Source organism: Saccoglossus kowalevskii, chromosome 16, assembly GCF_978046115.1.
Source record: "Saccoglossus kowalevskii chromosome 16, keSacKowa6.1, whole genome shotgun sequence".
Lineage (NCBI taxonomy): Eukaryota > Metazoa > Hemichordata > Enteropneusta > Harrimaniidae > Saccoglossus > Saccoglossus kowalevskii.
This window is the reverse complement of record NC_140656.1, coordinates 35,513,191-35,531,513: the sequence shown is the minus strand read 5'-3', so window position 1 is coordinate 35,531,513 and position 18,323 is coordinate 35,513,191. Positions and strand designations below refer to the sequence as shown.

The following is an 18,323-nucleotide window of genomic DNA, read 5'->3' as shown; positions in this document are numbered from 1 at the left end:
GCATATAGCCAATCACACAAAGTATTTAACACGCCTTAATGTCTGATTAATTACCCCCAATGCCAGGACAAAACTATCATATTTATCGGCGTCTTGTTATCCCAACTTAACATTCCGCATTCGACAGTAAATCTCAATAACATTCCATGAACGCTACCATGATAAATTGTAAGCAAATAACACCGAATAAACGGCAAGGTAAAGACTATGTCTAATTATAGTAAATACGTACTGCGTGCGTGACTCGAACCGGCGCTCGCGTACGGCACCTAATCGCCTAGCTTCACGCCACTACACGTCTTCCCCTCGGCCACCGGGCATCCCCAAAAAAGGATGCTTAATAACCGAGCTTATTACGTGCAGAGAACGTGAAACCCGTCCACGCGATACGCGGTGTTATTTGCTTACTTTACTTCCTATGTCGACAGCAACTATGAGTTTATGATAAATTGTAAGCAGATGCGGATTATCCAGGGGTCACCATTGGATACCCAGCAAGAGGCCTGGGGTGATTGGGATCTTCCTACGCACGGCGTGCCCTTGACTCTTGCTAGGGAAGAGGAAAGCAAGCAATTACAATGAAGGTGGTTCAGGAGATTGCACTCTAAATGAATCAAACGGACAATATTGAGGTACTCGTGGACTAAACTGGCCGATGAAAGTATAGTGCAAGAGCAGGGCTTCCTCTCATATTTTTGCATTTTGTGGCGCCCTTTTATTTCGACTAGAGTCAGAAAGCAGGAAACAGTCAACTGTGGCTGCAAAACGAGAAATATAAATTTACTCACGAGTAATAATTTTAACCCAAAAAAATCAATAACTGTCTATTTCAGTGGAACACAAATCCAAAATGAGAAATGTGTGGGTGGGCACAGGCACTTTAATGACAACAGGCCTGAACCTGTTCTTGGTATCACACATGAATTGAAGCTCCCCCATTTGAATGCATGTAAATTGCTAGAAATAAATAACATATACCTGATATTTATGGGGCCATATTGACTCGTTAAAAGTTATGTTGTCGATTTCAACATTTATACACAGGTACAATGCCCAAATGTTAAAGGGCGGTAGTTGTCTCGCCACGCATGCACAAGATATATGGGTCTCGTATAAACAAAGATGGTGATTTTTACTGTTGCACAGATCAACGAGTACAAAATGGGACGTTACAAAGCTTTAATCAGGTAAAACCTCATACTCTGATTTTCTATTGTAAGAGCGCATTGGATTATGGGAAAATCAATGTTTATCAACACAAATGTCGCGCAACGTGACGACTGCCACGCTTTAAAAATAACTGCTATGAATACATCAGAAACGAGGGCGCACTTTGACTGCCACACAAATCAACTAATTTTATAAATCTGGGCTAAGAAAGCGATCATGTTTCAACCCATAGCTGCTTCAAAATCTTTGGTTATCCTGCTCCTTGGGAATGCAATGAAAAGCAATATGAAGCAAATTGGCAGGCATCATGATGGACTACTTTCAAGAAATCTTGACTCAGAAAAGTCATTTTATTAATTCATTCAGTTACTTAGATAAAAATATGAAAGTCTGCTATAAAATGACAGTACATGTGAACCAGGTGACTTACAACACATCTGTTTCAGTCAAATCCAAGTGTACACTGCTGTTGGTGTTGTAAAGACATGTACATTCACCGAAGTGTAAATTATTCAACATTCACATGAATATCTATGCATCACACAAATCACAATGGCGTGTGAAAAATTATTTAATTGGTTTAAACTGTCTCATGTCGACATTCAAAGATATTAAATGCAACACAAACAATGAAATACGACACCTATAATACCTAACTGATAAATGTAGTCCATGACATTATTAGAGAGCACATTTTGAGGTCAAGTTTTTTTTAGGAAATATTATGCCTTTTACAATCCATGGGACGAAAAGATCGCCACTGTAACATCAAAATATGGCAGAGGTTGAGGCAAATCGAGTGAAAAGTGAAAAAATGCCCCAAAAGAAGAAGGGAAGGATATTTTTTTCAATTCAATATATTTCGTTATTTATTAATATTCAGGACAACATTTCATTGGCCAAAAGTAAAATGCATGTTGCATTTAGCAAATAATGACAGTACAGAGTTGTTTATAAAAATTATACCAGGATGTTTAAATTGTATACATGCAAGTAAAAATCAAACACAGAAATCTCAGTAATGTAATCTTAGGTATCTTAAAATAATCTCGGGTATTTCTTAATATACACAAGCAATTAACACTCGACAGAAATGATAATCTGTCCAAAATGTTGAAAACATTGTATAATTATTGAATTGTATTCATCTATACATGTTCATGCATCGACGTCAAGGCTGGTTCTCATTTGGTTCAACACAGTGTTTCAATAATTTGTGGCAAAAGCACAGTATTACTATTGTCATTCAAAGAAAATGTTGATGAAAAACATAACCAGAAACTTCACTGAAATGATTTACTGTTTAAAACATCTGTTGCAGGAAATCTTCAATATTAAAGAAGACATTCATATGCTCCAATCAACATTCTAAAATCACATATAAAATCTAGACACGCATGGCAGTGTATATAGCGTACTATTAGTGTTCTAGCTTAAAAGAAACGAGCTGAATTTGGGCCAAATTTGTTGTCCTATATAGGTTTCAAACTTGTAATGACTAAAGTGGTACTGGCTATAGACATGGCATATTGTAAATACATGTGCCTTTGTTATAAAGAACAGTGACACTGTACACCTATAAAAATAATACTATTAGTTAATTGTGACATTTTGTAATGCACCTGTTCAATCAATTTAGGCAGAGGGTTCTCCGAACCTGCCTATTCACATAGTTCATACCCACCATAGACTCCGGTCAGTCAAAATGACTATTTTGAATTGTAGGCATTAATCAGCGATTCTGCCAATGACTGAGAGATAGAATCTAGGTAAGGGGAAGCCCCTTGACCCCAATATTCTTTTCCCTTACGTCACGAACCACGTGACCGAGGCCATATGGCGGTGCCATTACGGCTGGCTATTCACTCTGGTTCCTTTCACTTCACATCGAGGACTTAGACCTATGCTATGGTGGGTATGAACTATGTGAATAGGCGGGTTTGAAGAACCCTCTGCCTAAATTCACTACATTCAATAACCCACCATAAACTCCAGTCAGTCAAAATGACTATTTTGAACTGTATGCAGAGTCAGACGCCGATATGTGGTGGGTTTTCCGAGCAAACAGAGTCCGGGATGATACACTCTACACCGATCATCACCACCAAAAGTGGGTGGTGTCTTCGCCTGTGCTGTCCCCGGAGCAAGAAGCCAAAAATGCTGCTAGATTGACAGGGTTTGGTGTGCCCGAGAAAGCTAGAGCCAAAACCCAAATTAGGGGGTAGTAGGCTTTCGAAGTAAAGGCCGAAACAGTTGCATGAGAACATAAGCCGAAAAGCGAGACCTGGAAACTTCCAAGGAGTGCTGATGGTAGAGAAATCTGTCCGCAAAAATGCTGAGACTGACTTATCGCCTATGTGCAGGGACCCTTGTAGTCGTTCGGGCTGGGTCAGCAACCAGAGTCTGACCCTCTACGACGGGACCCAGCATAAAAGAGGCCCTCCACAATGGATTGGGTGTCTCTTAGGTAGGAGTTGATAAAGACGTTTGCGTTCTCCAGAACCCTGCCCTCAGAAAATGTTCGAGGGGGCGCTGACGCTAGCACTAGTGAGTTAGCAATCGTACGAACCTCTGCAAGCTCTGTGTCAAGGAAGTTAATGTATTATAGACCTCTAATACAGTCGCAGTGATCCACCTGGTGATGGGAGTCGGGGAGGCTGGCCTATCCTGCCTGGGCCGTAACACAAAGACATGTGCTTGGCACCCTGTTTTGAATCCCTAGTATGGTTTTGGTAGCAACTCCGTGCTCAAACTGGGCAGAGACACAATTCCTCCTAACCCTCCGGGCTGACAAAATTTGACGATCAGGTGATGTTTGTGTTCTGGATTTGGTTCTCGGCGAGAAACCTGATTCATGTCTTCGATTCGTACCACAACTTGATTGTCCATAGGCAGTACATTGTCCGAGAAGGACAATGCCCCCAGCTCTGACAGACGCCTACCTAGGCGAGGGCCAGTAGGAAGACGTCAACATTTTGATTGGTGCTGATCGGAGAGGCTCAAAGGGCGGCCTGCTTCCAGCGGACAACAAAACCAAGAAAATCCCAGTTGGGTGGTTCCCTTGTACGAGGTCTCGGCCTCTGATATGGAAAGCAGTAAATAGTCTTCTAATGATAGGAAAATCTGCGAGGTTGCCTAGTGACGATCACCAGGGCCTATCTAGTTCCTGTAAGAGAGCTAGGTGATGTAGGAACAAGCATTGTACCGGGCGGCTGCATAATGCGACCTGGGGGAACTACCCTTCAAACCAAGGTCAACATTCCGATGATCCGCATTAGTTCTTGGAGAGACATTGAGGGAACGCTGACTAGGCGTTCTACTAGGCTGATTAGCGCCAAGCAACAGGCTTGAAATAGCTATACCAAGCCTACCTCTGTGTCAAACTTCATGCCCAGGGACACCAACTGATGCGATGGGTAGAGATGGAACTTGTCAGATTTACTAAAAAGCCCAACTGGTGAAGTAAATTCTGTGTTAGCCTTACTTGCTCGGCTAATAACCCCTTGTTAGAGTTATGTAATAACCAGTCATCTAGATACGGATTGATGTGTACCGACGTTTAGTGAAGCAGCAGTGCCACTTGTTCCATCCATTTTGGTGGAACATAGGGAGCTGTGCATAAACTGAAGGAGAGGCACCCAAGATTTGAATACTTGGCCCAGCTGGGCAACTCAAAGGAAATGGCAACTCGCTGGGTGCATTGGTAAAATGAAGGTAGGCCCTGCTTAAGTGGGGCTCGCCAGTCGAAACAGTGGATGGAGAGAAGAACGCTGAATGGCGTCTCCATGCGGAACCGATCGAGGAGCACGTACTGATTCAGTCTGCCTAGGTCCAGAACTGGATGCCCGCCACCTGTAGATTTGGTACTACCAACACATTTGAGTAGAAGCCTGGACTTAATGCTGGCTTATCTACCTTGTGTATGGGGCCCTTTTCCAGCAAACTGTCTACTTCCTGTCTGATTGCTTCCACCTTGTGGGAGTCCCCTGGCAGTGCCCCTAACGGGGAGAAACTGACAGGGGAGATTTTGAGCGGTATCCTTTAACCGTATGTAACCAACTGGAAAGTCCAGGGATTGGTCACCCGCTGCCTCCAAACCGGACTACACAGGCGCAACCCGTGTGTGACAGGGATATGTGGCCATGGGTTTGGCAGTTGCGAGGTGTGGGTGCTCTCTTCTCCCATGAGATGAGTTTCCCCAATGCCTGTGGTAGTCACTAAGTTGTGACCTGGCCACTCGCCAAACACATGCCTGTCCCCCTGGTTGCAGAGGTAAGCGTCAAACATGCTTCCCCCGCTGCTGGGGTGGACGACCGCCCAAGGATGAGAAGCCACCATCTGGTCCCTTCCTCCCTGGGGGGCGTGCCGCTACTCTTCCCTACCATGAAGGAGTATGTGCGCTTGCCTCCTGGCTGACTCTGGCTAGTGGACGTCGTTGTGTTTTCTGTGCTTGGGGCACCTCTGTTTACCCTTGGCAGTGGCAAACTGGCTAGTGGATTCGATCAGAACCATCAGGTTTGTTGCACTCCGAAGCTTCGAGACTGCACCCGCCATCTCACCCATCGAAGAGGGTGGAAGATGCCCAGTCTGCATCACTGAGGTGGGGTCGCACCCTTTCACTCAGTTTGACGGCGAAAACACGTGCCTCTAAGACCGCGTCTCATTGTACAGTAGTAGCCCTGGCCAGGAGAGCCAAGTGACACTGGGGAATGAATGTGTCGCCTGGTCTAGGAGGCTGGTGTGTTCTGCCTCCGAGGTCTCAGAGGGTGTGCACATTAATGTGCTCAAGCAGCTCTGCCCTCAGAGCGTGATGGATTGTTTCAGACTGAGCTGGCGAGAACGCCCCTGAAACACGTCTGTTCCCCTTTACCCGGTTTGCCAAACGGAAATTCGAGGTACTGGGTTTGGGGGAAAGAGCCTTGGGATCCAGTTGGGGGTGTTTTGGTCTCATTCCACACTTTGGCGTCTGATCCCGAAACCACACCAACCGGGTAGAGTTTGGTCCAATGGAAAGTGTTGCATAAGATTTACCCCACCCAGGGGTCTTAAGCATTACCTCCCCTGCTGCTGACCAGTGTCCGGTAATCAACACCGTTTGTGCCCCGTGCGCCCCACTGAGCACTCGGCCGGACAGGGGGAGACGTGTCAACGGGGTTGCTTTGGATCTCGAAGCCTTTGATCCCATAAGCGTTGAAACAACAGTAAGTGGTTGCCTTTGGATCAAGGGTGGGGGTATATACATCGTATCACTAGGAACGATGATACTCCGCATCACCCCAACAGCGTGACTCACCAAGTCATTACAGATGGAAGGACTGCCCGAAGTACCGGCTGTATCCGACGCGAGCGAACTGTCTACTTTCAACTTAAATATGTGAGCGAGAGCGTGTTAGACTTTGTGTCTCATGACACGGTTGGTTCCTTCTGAGGACGTCCGTGGGTCGGTAAGAAGGGAGTCAAACCCCACAGAGGAGCCCGGACTCAAGGGTAAATTCCTGAGGCTGGCACCGCGCAACAAACCCTGGCTGGCTGAAATTAGGGGGAGGCGAAACGTATGCCCTGACCAAAAAGCCCTGCACCGAAATTGAGGCTTGGCTGCCAGCATCCCCTTTGGCATTCAGTGCCCGGCGCCGTGCGAAGACGGAACAACAAAGGTTAGCGTTCTAAGTCAAGATGAAAAGCCAGGTAAAAAATAAATTACCATAGTTAATCAGGAGTTCTAAACAACATTTAAACACATTGTGGTTGACTTTAAAATGTATGATCACATAAGTAGTTCAGATAAATGCTGAAATATAACTGAGTGAATACAAATATTTCATGTCTGATCAATGAAAACCAGTACCAGTGCGTGTCCCATGTCGCGCAGATCAAATAACTCTTGGAACAAGTGATAACAAATTAGCCTATTTACTCACATTGGTGTATCAAAGTTCATTTCGTCATTTCATATTACAATGTATACATATGAAATATCTCAAAAAATACAAATTATAGTACGGTACTTATAGCAATAGCTCCTTGTTCACAATAGCAATTTTAGATACTATTAACTTTTCAATAAAGTTTATTGTCACATAACTGTCAAAGTGTACAATATTATAATTCATAATCACTTGATCAATAATGTCATAAATGTGTTTTAGCTTCAACACTCAATACAATTTTTTTAATGACAGAACAGTCCAATAAGTCAATTGAAGGGATGGTCACTAATTTACTATAGTTTGTACCATAGCTAACCAATGGGCATTATATAATTTATGTGGCTATGTGCCGTAACCTGGTTAAGGCAGAACATACAAGATCAAAGTACAACACATTTGTATAAAACTAATTTCTATGTGAATAAACACTAAACTGAGAAAATGTAAATCAGTTTTATAACTTGTATGGTTACTAGCCACAAATTTGCATTATTTGAATTGTAATGCATATTAGTCATAACAGGCTAATAATTACACTACATGTAATTACAACAACAATTTTATTGGATGAAATCTTAGACACCTGTGGTTCAAATCATGGTCGCTACAAGCAAGAGTGGTTTATATGCCGTAATCCTAATATGAGTGTGATTTACATGATACCTTTCTAACATTGGGCCATTCCAGTTTTATATCTCACCACCACCCCCCCCACACCCCCCCGTCTGTTGATGTGGTCGGATTTCCAGCACTGTATGATGGGGAAAATACCCCGGAATTCCAACTGTATATGAGGAAACAGAATCTGAAAATCCAGACGAGTATGGAAAAAAATTCCTGGCAATCCAGGCAGTTATGACTACTAAATAAAATATGGCCTAGTTTATCTCGCCACATACCGGTTGATGAGGTTGGATTTCCAACAGTATGACTAAAAAAAACTTGGAATTCTGACTGTATATGGTACCAAAATTGGGCCAGTATGAAATAGTTATTACTGAAATTAGATAAGGATGGTGGCACGAATGAGGTTATCAACACCGTGAATCAGGACTAGTTTTGATTTCCATTATCAAATATAAAATTTTTAACTTGGTAAATCAGCATATGATGAGAGTTATATTTGGAAATCCTACTCTGTATGGTGGGCACAATGGAACTCTTCAACACCATAAGTAGGAACTATAGTTTTGGATTTCCATTACTGTATGGTGAATTGTGATTTGGAAATAAAACTTTGTATGACTTATACACCCATGGAAATTATACCCTGTATGAAGTAAACACACAAGCTTATCAACAGGGTGTGCAGATATAAACTGGAATGGCCCATTGTATATGAACACACTGGGTTATGATTTATTGTAAAATGAAAACTTGTTGTTTTTTTGCAGCATACATGTAGAAAATAGTCTCGAAATTAAAAACAATGATATACAAGTGCTGATCATTATTGTACATGTAAGTAAATACAAAAGAAAACAGTGCATAAGAGTATGTAACAAATACTTTAGTTGCATGATGCAAAACATTTTAAATTTAAAATATACAACAATTCAACATGCTGGTCAACATTCAGTATTAAGCATAAAATATGAAAATGTTCATTCTCAATGCAACATAAATCACACACAGTAACAAAATGCTTTCAAAATGTACAAAAGATGTAGATGGATAAGAATACATCTTTCAACTTTGTTTTAGTTGCGCATCATGTATAATATATATTACAGTGACCCCCTCGCTAAGTCATGCCTCAGTAAGTCATGATTTCAGCTGAGGAATAGGATAGTTGGATGGCTCCCAAAATTCTATTGTGTTTTGCCATCAGTTTTGAAGTAATAGAACTAAATGTTTTGTCACATCATGTATTTAATTGGCCTTTAAAGGGCTCAAGGAGACAACTTAACATCTACTGTGCGTCAATTACTGAGATACAAAGGATACAACTGGGGTGTCAAGTTGTGACTTTACATACTTCTTGGGCAGTCCCCCTTAGATATAAGCTCTATAAAACTCAATGAGTTGAATCCATCACTCTGATTTCTAGTTCTCAACTGAGCAGCATGTCTGTATGTACATAAAAGAACTCGCAGCGATCGACGTGTCAAGATAGGTAAAACCAAGTCAAAGGTTGGACTTTATCTAGCAATCAGCGAGTCCACTATTCCTGGGTGGTAAAGAATGAAAAATAACAAATGGGCAAACTGAACAGATACTGTGCGCTATTATCTGACTATGAAAACATTGATATAGATGTGACGCTGTTTTTCAATAATGCAAGCATACTATAGGGGTAAATAAACCCATGTTCTGCTTTTTATTCATTTTCAATGCTCCTTTCACAAGGCCCCTCGGTATGTCATGACCCCTATTAAGTCACAGGTTTGGCTTGGATCCTGACAACTGTGACTTAGCAAAGGGTCACTGTAATTAAGAGGCAAATCCCTCAAGAACATTATTGTTGTTATTGACAGTCAGCAACATATACATCAAAGTAGCATTTCATTGCAAAGTGGATGATTTATGATTGCGGAAAAGAGCATCAAATAAAGTGTGGAAAATTGAATAATCACTCAATTATTTGTAACTTTAAAGTATGTATGGTATCATCAATAACACAATAAGTATTGATATTCACCATTTTTGTTCACATAATCAACTATCTCCTCTGAAAAATTATTTAAGCCCCCTGAGGATGTCTGCACTTCAAACAAGTTCAAGCTACTAGTAACCAAGTCATCATACATATAGCTATTTTGCTTAGCAACACATCCATCCTAAGCAGGGTGTAAAACATAGCTTGTATCTGACAGGACTTAATAGTATTTACTCATTAGCAATATAAACTGTATTGCCTAAAGTGAAGCTTGATTTTGTCAAGTTGTATCCAGTCGTATGGTTCTGAGTTTACTCCTATCTGCTAATATACAAGCAGCTTCATTGACACCTCCACAGTAATGCGAGGATGAAAACACAGTCAGCAGCTTGCCACGTTGAAGCACCTAAAATAATAGAAAAGATAAATAAAGAACAGCCAATATAATATTCAAATGCCAGGGAAAACAGTAATTGCAGTTTTATTTTCAAAATTAAAATTAATTTATTCATTGACATCTTCAATTAATGATCAAACAATTAAAATGCAGTAGGTCTTTTAACAATCAACACAATAGGGGAATTACACATAATGTTTTATAAATTAACTTAGAAAGAATTTATACTATATAAGAACTATAACACTCTACCTGAAACCCAGCTTGTTGTACTTCATGTGCCCTAATCACATGACTCAAGTGGTTCCTGTCTAAGAATTCTTCTAAAGCATCGCAACTAAATACATGTGCTGTGGCTCTTTTCCTATTAAAAGCAAACCCTCCATTCTCTTCAATTTCTTTCAAACCTTCTTCATCTAGTTCTTCTTTTCTTTGTGTTATAAAACAAAACTACATTTAGTAACTGAGTTAGGTGGTAGTATTAAATATAACCAACAGTCTGCTATCTGTCATTTTTGAATATTCATAATGAATTATACATACAGTCACATAAAATGTCATATGATTTGTTTAGCGAAGTCAATCCATGATAAATTATCTCGATTCATCCTCCCTTTATATCCAACTACGGATTCTGGTGGTGAAGTGAACAACCTATCACAAGTGTTTAACTTTGATCAATCACAGTTCGGTCTTGTTTGCCGCTTATATTTGAAACTTAGTTACATAGTTTACGCCGAAATGTGTTTCCTTTCACGTTCGCATAGAGGGTAAATTACCCATGATTTCTGTTATGTTTTTACCAATTACCTCAGTACTCTATGTCAGTTTACTTCGTATTGCAATAAACCAATACTGTGTTTTTGCTAACGTAAACTACGCTCGTGTGTCTCTCTGTCATGTATAATTGCCTTTAGCGTGAGCAGTAGCACATCCACAAACTACTCTCCCACAATGTGGTTGAAGTACCCAATGTGCATTCAGTAAACAAATGTTTAATACCATGTTTAATACATAATTCCTGTTACAAGAGCCATTGTCAGTAAAAAAAAAGTCACAAAATATTATTATAAAAATACAAACTTTATATATAAATAAAATTTGATGGTGTAGACATTGTAGGTGATAGAACCAAGAATGAAGATACTATGACTTCAGGCATATATATACACAAGACCACCTGGTGGATGCCATAAGTGACTTATGACCTGTGTGTCTCCCGCCACCTACGCTCAGTAGATCTCTTGGAATCGCAGGGACTCTTACGCCTTTCTCCTTCCAACTGGGCACCAAGTGTTGGAAAATTTGTGACTCAAGCCCACCTGTCATGCAAGCACTAAGCTTTTCTGCAGGGTTGTACAAGTTACTCGTTTTGGCACAGTCAGACGGCACCAGACGTTTGTACGAATCCATATGGAGACCGTACATTGATTGGTGCAACAGAAGGAAGATTGATCATCTCAGTCCCTCTATTAGCGAGGTAGCTGATTGTTTCCTATATCTTTTGATCAAGGAAAATCTACATCGACAATTCTTGGATACTGGTCAGTTTTATTCCCAGTTTTATCAGAATCTGCTGGACTGAAACTGGTTTCGAGTTCTATTATGTTACAACTGTTTAGTCTTTCCACTCGAAGGGACCACGCGCCAAGGGGCTAGCTAATCCTCCTGACTGGAACTTGTCGTTGGTCTAACAACGTTACGGCATCCCCCTTCAAGTCTATGGATAAGGCAGATGCTAAGTATGTCACTTTGTAAACAGTTTTTCTTTTGACTCTAGCGTCAGGTAGGCGATGCTCAGAGCTATGGGGCACTGTCCTTTAATGGCGGATGTGCCTCTTTTATGAACTCACTGGTTATTTTGAAGACTCTGCTGGGCTTTCTTGCCAGGAAATCCAAGGCTTGACCCTGAGCCGACTGTCATCCCACGCCTCACTTACATAGTGGGCAAGGAGGACCATCTGGGACGGATTCTATGCCCAGTCCGAGCTTCAGAGCCACCCTGCTTCGAATATCACCATTTCGCGGTGGATTGGTGGTATACGGTCATGGAAGCGTATATTTAACTGCTTCTTCATTGATTCGCTTGGAACGCCACCAGGTACGCGGGGTAGCTAACTCATTGGCTTTGATGTCTGGGGCCTCACTCGAGCAGGTGCTTTGAGCAGGTTTCTGGAGATCTCAGAATGTCTTCATAACTATTTACTGAGAGACCTCCAAGCACTGCATATTGGGGGGTTCTACTTGCGAGGCACCCGGTCCCTGAAGAGTCGCCTAAGTGGTTTTATTCTGGGCCAAGACTTCTCGTTAGTGAGTAGTTTTAGATTTCTCTCAGTTTTTTGATCTTTCTTTCTTGTGTCGAAAAATATACATTTCAGCCGTCGGAGCTTCCCCACCTCCGGTGAGCGTGCTACTCTGCCTACGAGTAATAAATGAAATTTATTATTTCCACAGACTTTCTGGTAGGTGATGTAGTAAACTATTAGGGTTGTACAAACTCGTTTGTTTACCTAATCATACCTACCAGAAAGTCTGTGGAACCCGCCCACGTCCCCACATGCTATCAGCGGCCCGTTGGTGCAGCGGAAACGTTTGTGAGATTAATCGGATTGGGCCTCGCAAGCGTGAGCACCCTGAGAGTGACCCCTTAGGAGAGGATTTTTTTCTATAGGGAATACTACCCTAAAGTGTTCTTTGTGAACAGGGTATATTCCCTAATAGTTTCCAATTGGGGCTGTAATCTGTAGTTAAGCCTACGAGTAATAAATGAAATTTATTATTTGCTGGTGTACACATTGTAGATGATACAATCAAGAATGAAGATACTATGACTTATATACACAAGACCACCTGGTGAATGCCACAATTGACTTATGACCTGTGTGTAATCATCACTTGTGAATTCACATACATAAAAAACAGATAGCAATTTTATGCTTATCTGCAAAACACAATTTTTCCTATATTCTGTAATTCTACAAATGTTCACAGAACAGCATTGTTAAAATTACAATCAGAGATCATTTATATAGCACCATTGGTGTGTTAGCATTTACTGGTGTGTTAGCATTTACTGGTGTGTTAACATTTACTGATGTGTTAGCATTTACTGGTGTGGTGTGTTAGCATTTACTGGTGTGGTGTGTTAGCATTTACTGGTGTGTTAGCATTTACTGGTGTGTTAGCATTTACTGGTGTGTTAGCATTTACTGGTGTGTTAGCATTTACTGGTGTGGTGTGTTAGCATTTACTGGTGTGTTAGCATTTACTGGTGTGTTAGCATTTACTGGTGTGTTAGCATTTACTGGTGTGTTAGCATTTACTGGTGTGGTGTGTTAGCATTTACTGGTGTGTTGGCATTTACTGGTGTGTTGGCATTTACTGGTGTGTTGGCATTTACTGGTGTGTTGGCATTTACTGGTGTGTTGGCATTTACTGGTGTGTTGGCATTTACTGGTGTGTTGGCATTTACTGGTGTGTTGGCATTTACTGGTGTGTTGGCATTTACTGGTGTGTTGGCATTTACTGGTGTGTTGGCATTTACTGGTGTGTTGGCATTTACTGGTGTGTTGGCATTTACTGGTGTGTTGGCATTTACTGGTGTGTTGGCATTTACTGGTGTGTTAGCATTTACTGGTGTGGTGTGTTAGCATTTACTGGTGTGGTGTGTTAGCATTTACTGGTGTGGTGGCATTTACTGGTGTGTTGGCATTTACTGGTGTGTTGGCATTTACTGGTGTGTTGGCATTTACTGGTGTGTTGGCATTTACTGGTGTGTTGGCATTTACTGGTGTGTTGGCATTTACTGGTGTGTTGGCATTTACTGGTGTGTTGGCATTTACTGGTGTGTTAGCATTTACTGGTGTGTTGTGTTAGCATTTACTGGTGTGTTGGCATTTACTGGTGTGTTAGCATTTACTGGTGTGGTGTGTTAGCATTTACTGGTGTGTTAGCATTTACTGGTGTGGTGTGTTAGCATTTACTGGTGTGTTAGCATTTACTGGTGTGGTGTGTTAGCATTTACTGGTGTGTTAGCATTTACTGGTGTGGTGTGTTAGCATTTACTGGTGTGTTAGCATTTACTGGTGTGGTGTGTTAGCATTTACTGGTGTGTTAGCATTTACTGGTGTGGTGTGTTAGCATTTACTGGTGTGTTAGCATTTACTGGTGTGTTAGCATTTACTGGTGTGGTGTGTTAGCATTTACTGGTGTGTTAGCATTTACTGGTGTGGTGTGTTAGCATTTACTGGTGTGTTAGCATTTACTGGTGTGGTGTGTTAGCATTTACTGGTGTGGTGTGTTAGCATTTACTGGTGTGGTGTGTTAGCATTTACTGGTGTGTTAGCATTTACTGGTGTGTTAGCATTTACTGGTGTGTTAGCATTTACTGGTGTGTTAGCATTTACTGGTGTGTTAGCAATTACTGGTGTGGTGTGTTAGCATTTACTGGTGTGGTGTGTTAGCATTTACTGGTGTGTTAGCATTTACTGGTGTGGTGTGTTAGCATTTACTGGTGTGTTAGCATTTAATGGTGTGTTAGCATTTACTGGTGTGTTAGCATTTAATGGTGTGTTAGCATTTACTGGTGTGGTGTGTTAGCATTTACTGGTGTGTTAGCATTTACTGGTGTGTTAGCATTTACTGGTGTGTTAGCATTTACTGGTGTGTTAGCATTTACTGGTGTGGTGTGTTAGCATTTACTGGTGTGTTAGCATTTACTGGTGTGTTAGCATTTACTGGTGTGTTAGCATTTACTGGTGTGTTAGCATTTACTGGTGTGTTAGCATTTACTGGTGTGTTAGCATTTACTGGTGTGTTAGCATTTACTGGTGTGGTGTGGTGTGGTGTGTTAGCATTTACTGGTGTGCTAGCATTTACTGGTGTGTTAGCATTTAATGGTGTGTTAGCATTTACTGATGTGTTAGCATTTAATGATGTGTTAGCATTTACTGGTGTGTTAGCATTTAATGGTGTGTTAGCATTTACTGGTGTGGTGTGTTAGCATTTACTGGTGTGGTGTGTTAGCATTTACTGGTGTGTTAGCATTTACTGGTGTGTTGGCATTTAATGGTGTGTTAGCATTTACTGGTGTGTTAGCATTTAATGGTGTGTTAGCATTTACTGGTGTGTTAGCATTTACTGGTGTGGTGTGTTAGCATTTACTGGTGTGTTAGCATTTAATGGTGTGTTAGCATTTACTGGTGTGTTAGCACTTAATGGTGTGTTAGCACTTAATGGTGTGTTAGCATTTAATGGTGTGTTAGCATTTACTGGTGTGTTAGCATTTACTGGTGTGTTAGCATTTACTGGTGTGTTAGCATTTACTGGTGTGTTAGCATTTACTGGTGTGTTAGCATTTACTGGTGTGTTAGCATTTACTGGTGTGTTAGCATTTAATGGTGTGTTAGCATTTACTGGTGTGTTAGCACTTAATGGTGTGTTAGCATTTACTGGTGTGTTAGCATTTAATGGTGTGTTAGCATTTAATGGTGTGTTAGCATTTACTGGTGTGTTAGCATTTACTGGTATGTTCCCTAATATGGAAGATTTAGTGTTTGTATACAGCTATAAGAATACATTTCACTACTTGAATTTAATGTCAGATATCTGTGTTGTGTTGAAAGCTACAGAGAGCATTATATACAATACAATATCTATGTACTTTTGGATTGAAGCACTTGTTTGGGTTTATTATTATTTTTTTAGCCTGTAAATGGTAATTTCAACATTATTTTTAATTCGAAGATGTAGTACAAGACATTCCAGGCAGTAGAATACAATTTACACAGGAAAGCTTTTTATAATCGTATTTGATTGTAGATATATTTCAAATAAATGTTTCAAAAGTAGCATTCTCTTTTGTATTTAATACCCTGAATTGATATTTGTTGTATATTTATTTTGGATTCAACTAATACATTGTCAGACACCTCAGATTATTACAAGTAATGATGTATTTTCTTTCCACTCAGTGTAGAATTTAAAAAAGAAAATCATCCATACAGGGTGTTCTCACACATTGGATTCTTTAATTTCATTTTTTTGTTTCATGTGTCTGATGTGTCTGATGCATGACAATATAGATGCGACAAGATATGTGATTAGTCAACTTATTACATCATAGACATCTCAACCAATCAACATTACCAGGAATCTGAAAAATGTATAGACATATGATTGGAATAAGTTCTATCAGTCTTATGAATTTGTTGTCCACTCTTCATAACATGTATGATTGCTTACTTTATAGGGTCATTCCACATAAGTTCCCATGACAATGCACTCTGTGTTTCAGGATCTGTCAGAGGTACTGGTATCTTTTCTATGGTTGATAATAATCCAGAATCTAACTTTGGGTCAGGGATGCCACCATGAACACAGAATATCTAGTAAAATCAAAACAGAACACTTTAAATGCAATTAAGATAACAAATTTAGGGGCCTAGTAAAAAAAAATGAACAGAAACAAGCCATGCATGGCACAGTTCCCATTTGTTATCAAATTTAAAATATATAGTTTTCTTTATAGTAATATAGTTCGAGCATATACATGTCAGAAGTATAGATAAAGAAGATGATGCTTGATTATGATGATTTTTTTAACATTAGAATGATTGACATCTTGTATCTGATCGTCAAACTTGTTCATATTGAGAAATATTGCTCTGGAACAGCATTAATTATAACAAAATGGCCACTAGTCAGCCATTTTGAATACCACAATGAATGACAGAAATGCTTGCTTTGTGATGATTTGTTAGCCCCAAAACAGCTGTCATTTGGCCATTTTGAATCAGATAGTCAAACCAATATATCTATGTCATAATGTATAATGAATATATAAAATTTGAAGATAATCAGTCAAAGCATGGCAGAGGTATGGCACTAGAGCTGCATTCATTAAAACAAAATGGCCGTCTGTCGGCCATTTTAAATCTGATCTACAAATAAAATGATGTGCATCAAGGTCCCATAATGTTCAACATATGTACCAAGTTTAAACAAAATCCATCCATGAATGCTTGATTTTCAGGATTTTTTAATACAAAAATGGCCCCAATTCAATCATCTTGAATCAAATATGGAAACAAATTGATGTGCATATGTATAATATCATGTATAACGTATGTGTGAAGTTTGATTGTGATTGGTCCAGGCATGTCTAAGATACAAGTCCGGACGCACACACAAACGCACAGATGCACAAAGATCAAAACATAAGTCTGCGTTTTTGGATAACGTCCGAACATGGACTAACAAGCAAGAAGTTAACAAAAACAAATGAGAATGCTTGAAAGTAAGAGTAAACTGTCCTTGCATTAAGCATACACAACGTGCTGTACACAATTCGACTCAATGACGACAGCACCGAAATGCACATAACTGACAGTGAACAACATGGTTGTCTCATTGACAGTACTGATCAACATGGTTGGCACATTGACAGTACTGATCAACATGGTTGGCACATTGACAGTACTTATCAACATGGTAGGCTCATTGACAGTACTGATCAACATGGTTGGCTCATTGACAGTACTGATCAACATGGTTGGCTTACTGACAGTACTGATCAACATGGTTGGCACATTGACAGTACTTATCAACATGGTAGGCTCATTGACACTACTGATCAACATGGTTGGCTCATTGACAGTACTGATCAACATGATTGGCTCATTGGCAGTACTGATCAACATGGTTGGCTTACTGACAGTACTGATCAACATGGTTGGTTCATTGAAAGTACTTATCAACATGGTTTGCTCATTGACAGTACTGATCAACATGGTTGGCTTACTGTCAGTACTGATCAACATGGTTGGTTCATTGAAAGTACTTATCAACATGGTTGGCTCATAGAAAGTACTGATCAACATGGTTGGATCATTGACAGTACTGATCAACATGGTTGGCTCATTGACAGTACTGATCAACATGGTTGGCTCATTGACAGTACTGATCAACATGGTTGGCTAATTGACAGTACTGATCAACATGGTTGGCTCATTGACAGTACTGATCAACATGGTTGGCTTACTGACAGTACTGACCAACATGGTTGGCTCATTGACAGTACTGATCAACATGGTTGGCTCATTGACAGTACTGATCAACATGGTTGGCTTATAGACAGTACTGATCAACATGGTTGGCTTACTGACAGTACTGATCAACATGGTTGGCTCATTGAAAGTACTGATCAACATGGTTGGCTAATTGACAGCAC

The 18,323-nt window shown here is 40.3% G+C and overlaps 1 protein-coding gene across 2 annotated transcripts in view; it reads right to left on the bottom strand.

Moving 5' to 3' along the window:
- Positions 1–1,501: 1,501 nt before the first annotated feature.
- The window catches only part of LOC102807058 (uncharacterized), a 97,072-nt gene continuing 80,250 nt past the window's right edge, over positions 1,502–18,323 (bottom strand). For both annotated transcript variants that reach the window (XM_085491432.1, XM_085491433.1), the window contains 3 exons: positions 16,337–16,479; positions 10,346–10,523; positions 1,502–10,102 (listed from right to left, as the gene is read on the bottom strand). In XM_085491432.1, coding sequence (XP_085347558.1) covers positions 9,977–10,102; positions 10,346–10,523; positions 16,337–16,479 — 447 coding nt within the window. In that variant the 3' untranslated portion in view covers positions 1,502–9,976. The remainder of the gene's footprint in view (positions 10,103–10,345; positions 10,524–16,336; positions 16,480–18,323) is intronic.